The 3,858-nt window shown below is 45.3% G+C and overlaps 1 protein-coding gene across 1 annotated transcript; it reads left to right on the forward strand.

The window, feature by feature from the left end:
* The first annotated feature begins 943 nt into the window (after positions 1 to 943).
* Mrpl17 (mitochondrial ribosomal protein L17) lies at positions 944 to 2,447 on the forward strand. Its single transcript, XM_026414371.1, has 3 exons — positions 944 to 1,160; positions 1,465 to 1,533; positions 1,864 to 2,447. The coding sequence occupies exons 1-3, from the start codon at positions 987 to 989 to the stop codon at positions 2,149 to 2,151; spliced, it is 531 nt and encodes a 176-aa protein (XP_026270156.1). The 5' UTR covers positions 944 to 986; the 3' UTR covers positions 2,152 to 2,447.
* Positions 2,448 to 3,858: the final 1,411 nt, after the last annotated feature.

Consider the following 3,858-nt stretch of genomic DNA (forward strand, 5'->3'; position numbering starts at 1 on the left):
TTTCTGTAAGGATCTAGGGAAGAATCTGCTCTATGTCTTTGTCTTAGCTTCCACTGTTTCCCAGCAATGCTTGGTACTTCTTTATTGAGTTGCAGCTGCACAATTACAATTTCCACTTCTGTGGTAACAAGGCCACTTGTAAGTCTGTCTTACCTGGCCATCTTCACCTTGAGTGAAGATTTCTTTATATAAAAGTACTAATCATTTTGGATTAAATGCCCACCCTATTCCAGTATGACTTCATTTGAACTGATTTTATCTGCAACCACTAAGGTCACATTCTGAGAACTGCAGGTTAGAACTTAACACATGGAAGCGGAGGGGGAACACATAATTCAATCCATAAAAGGGGCAATTTTGACAATCATTGTAAATGTGCAAACAAGAAGTCTCAAAAATATCCTATTTTGTTATTGTTTTACTTTAATACATAAATGTAAAGTATGATCTTCCCGCTTTTTGTTAAAAAAGACGTCATTTAAAAGCACTAATACATTATTTTTCCTTTTAGGTCTATTTTTCTTTAACTGATATTTTGACCCACGTCAATACAAAAAATGTTCATTATGTGTGTATTTTCTGAAAATTGTGTTTAAAAACGACGCCCGGGCCGCAGCCCGCAGGCGCCAACGCAGCAGATACTCAGGCAGCTGAGCAGCATCGCTAGGAATGTCTCAAGGAGGCTGACGCAGCTCGGGAGACCCAATGGCCTAATAGCCTCGCTAGGGGGCGCTGGCTCCCTGGCCCTCTATGAAACGCTAGCTGCGCCAGAAACCCGCCCAGCTCATCCCGTCCGGAAAAGGTTCCCACCCCTTCTCCTTCTCCGCCCTCTTCACACTGCCAACGAGGCAGGCGCTGATACTCATGCGCAAACACGTCCACCACGCTCCGACCCACAGCGCATGCGTAGCCTGAAATTGCCTCCTCCTGCTTTCGCCTTGGGAGTTACCAGTTCCGGCCTCCAAGGGGCGGGGCGAAGGGTCAAAATGCGGCTGTCTGTCTCGGCCGCTATCTCCCATGGCCGCGTATTTCGCCGCCTGGGCCTCGGCCCAGAGTCCCGCATCCACCTTTTGCGGAACTTGCTCACGGGACTAGTGCGACACGAACGAATCGAGGCGTCTTGGGCGCGTGTGGACGAGATGAGGGGCTACGCTGAGAAGGTGAGGCACGGGAGCGCCGTTCGCCACGCGTTCTGGCCCGAGGGGAAGAGGTCCCAGTGGGTTTGGGAAGGGAGTGGGATCCCACCCCGACCCCCGGCAACTCCTTCCCAAACTCTGATCCCCTAGTACTCTGAGCCGAGCTCAGTCCTTCCTCGCCTGAAATGGGTGAGAGCTGTGGATTTAAGAGCGGCTTCAATTAGTTGCTTTGCCTGTGGAGTAAATGGATCGTGGTCCGGCTTGAGAAGAATAAGATGGGCCCCTCATTTCTTGCTCGGGTTGGATGCATGATGTTTTGTCCTCACAGCTCATCGACTATGGAAAGCTGGGAGACACCAACGAACGAGCTATGCGCATGGCTGACTTCTGGCTCACGGTGAGTGCACTTGGTCGGCAGCCCAGTTCTCACTCTGCTCACCGTGGGGGAGGGATCACTGCAGGAAGGAAGACCGGGTGTGTGTAAGTTTAAGTCAGTCACTTATGGGACAGTGTTACGTGAATTAAATTTAGAACCGTGTTTAAGTTAGCTGAACTTTATGCATACGTGCATCTGCACAACTGGTTTAAAACTGACTTTACTAGATCAGAGAGTGGAGAAGATCTATGTGCGTAGATTTAGCCCACACCTTTAGGAATAGTAGAAAAGTTAAATGTCTCTACAGTTATGCCTGACTTTGCTGTCTTTGGGTAAACTCACTCTCTCTAGGAAAAGGACTTGATTCCAAAGCTGTTTCAAGTACTGGCCCCTCGGTTCCAAGATCGGAATGGGGGCTACACAAGAATGCTGCAGATCCCAAACAGCAGTCAACAGGATCGGGCCAAGATGGCAGTGATCGAATATAAAGGGAACTGCCTCCCACCCCTGCCTTTGCCTCGCAGAGACAGCAATCTTACACTCCTAAACCAGTTGCTGCAGGGTCTGCGGCAGGACCTCCACCAGAACCAGGAAGCAAGCCTCAGTAGCTCCCACACAGCTCAGCCACCAAGGATCTAAGGAAGGTGGAGCAGGAAGGTCTGTGACTCTTTTCAGTGCCTGTGATCACAGGCGTTTGGAGCTCTTTTAATGTCTGAGAAGAACTGAAACTAGAATTGTAAAATGGGCAGTCTTAATAGGGCCCAGAACCTTCTGGAGAGCCATATGGCCCTCTCTTTGCACAGTATATAAAATTCTTTACATGAATATATGTAAATTGATCTTTTTGTCTTTCCCTAGGATTTCTAGAAAATAATAACTATCAAAATGGTCAATCATCTAGGATAATAAATCATGGATAATGTTTCTGGATTGTAGTTGGTTGGTACAGTTTTGTTTTTCTTAATACTAATTTAGATGGGGACATGTAATTCCAAGCTGGATTCCTGAGATGATTGTGTTTCAACATCTAACACAGGGACCAAACCCACCACCACCACTCCTTCCTATGCACACCTCACCTACTTCAGATTTCTCGGAGAAAGTTTGCTTCCTGATGGATGAGGTAGAATGAACATCTACAAGTAAAACTTCTTTAAAAAAAAAAAAAAAAACTAGTACCATAGGAACTTTTAGGGGAACTTTTCAAGGCCAGGTCACACAATACCCTCATGTTTTCTCCTCAACACTAAATAGGTTTTGGTTTTTTGTTTGTTTGTTTGTTTTAAAGAGAGAGAGAGAGAATTTTAATATTTATTTTTTAGTTTTCAGCAGACACAACATCTTTGTTTGTATGTAGTGCTGAGGATCAAACCCAGGCCACACGCATGCCAGGCAAGCGCGCTACCACTTGAGCCATATCCCCAGCCCCCTTAAATGGGTTTTGGAGAGGGACCTAAAAGAATGCCAACATCGTACCACCCTGACAAAAGGGGTAGAGACATCTTGATGTAGGAAGGGGTAAAGGAGAAGGTTTAAGTGAGAGAAGCATTAGAATGTTAAACCTGCTGGGAATTTCCTGGAAGTTTTCATTGTTGTCAAAACTGGGCCTCTGTGAGAACTCAGAGATGGGAAATCCGGTTTCAGAATGGCCAGGATATGTGAGAAACAGGGACTTCTTTATTTTGTCTGCTATTTACTGTGAAGTCAGGCATAGCCCAGCAGCCTGCCACCACCTTAGACTCAGACTGGACTAGATTGGTAGAGAGCCTTGAAAAGCTATCACCCTTGGCCTGAATGATTGATAACAGGGCCTGATAGTTACAGCATCCCTAGTAGAGTGGGAAAAAGAGATTTTATTTTAGGCTGTAGCTTCAGGGTATATTTGGCCCACTGAACCCCTCCATTGTCTGAGATGGTATACATAAGGTTGCAGGGGTCACTGGCTTAGCAACTAGACGTAAGCTTCAGGGACAGTACTGTTCTACTCCTATTTTGTCACAACTACCCAACAGAGCTTTCCATCTCTTTCCCACTACTCTGTTTGTCCTTCACAGTAGTGCCAAAAGCTCTTATCTTTTGAGTGCCCTTAATAGATCTACAAAACATTTTTCAAATAAAACTGCAGTTCGAATATTTCTCCCCCAAATTTTTTCCCTCTTTCTGTCTTAGCATGATCATTGACCCAACTAGGTATCTCAGAGTTATCCCTGACACCTAGAAAGCACTTCCTTTAAAACTACATCTTCTATGTTTATATCTTTCTGAGTTTATATTGTCATCCGTCTGTGTGTGATTTAGAAAATAATTAACAATATGAAGAATTTTTAAAAAACTACATTGGTGATT

Source organism: Urocitellus parryii, chromosome 4 (assembly GCF_045843805.1).
Source record: "Urocitellus parryii isolate mUroPar1 chromosome 4, mUroPar1.hap1, whole genome shotgun sequence".
Taxonomy (NCBI): domain Eukaryota; kingdom Metazoa; phylum Chordata; class Mammalia; order Rodentia; family Sciuridae; genus Urocitellus; species Urocitellus parryii.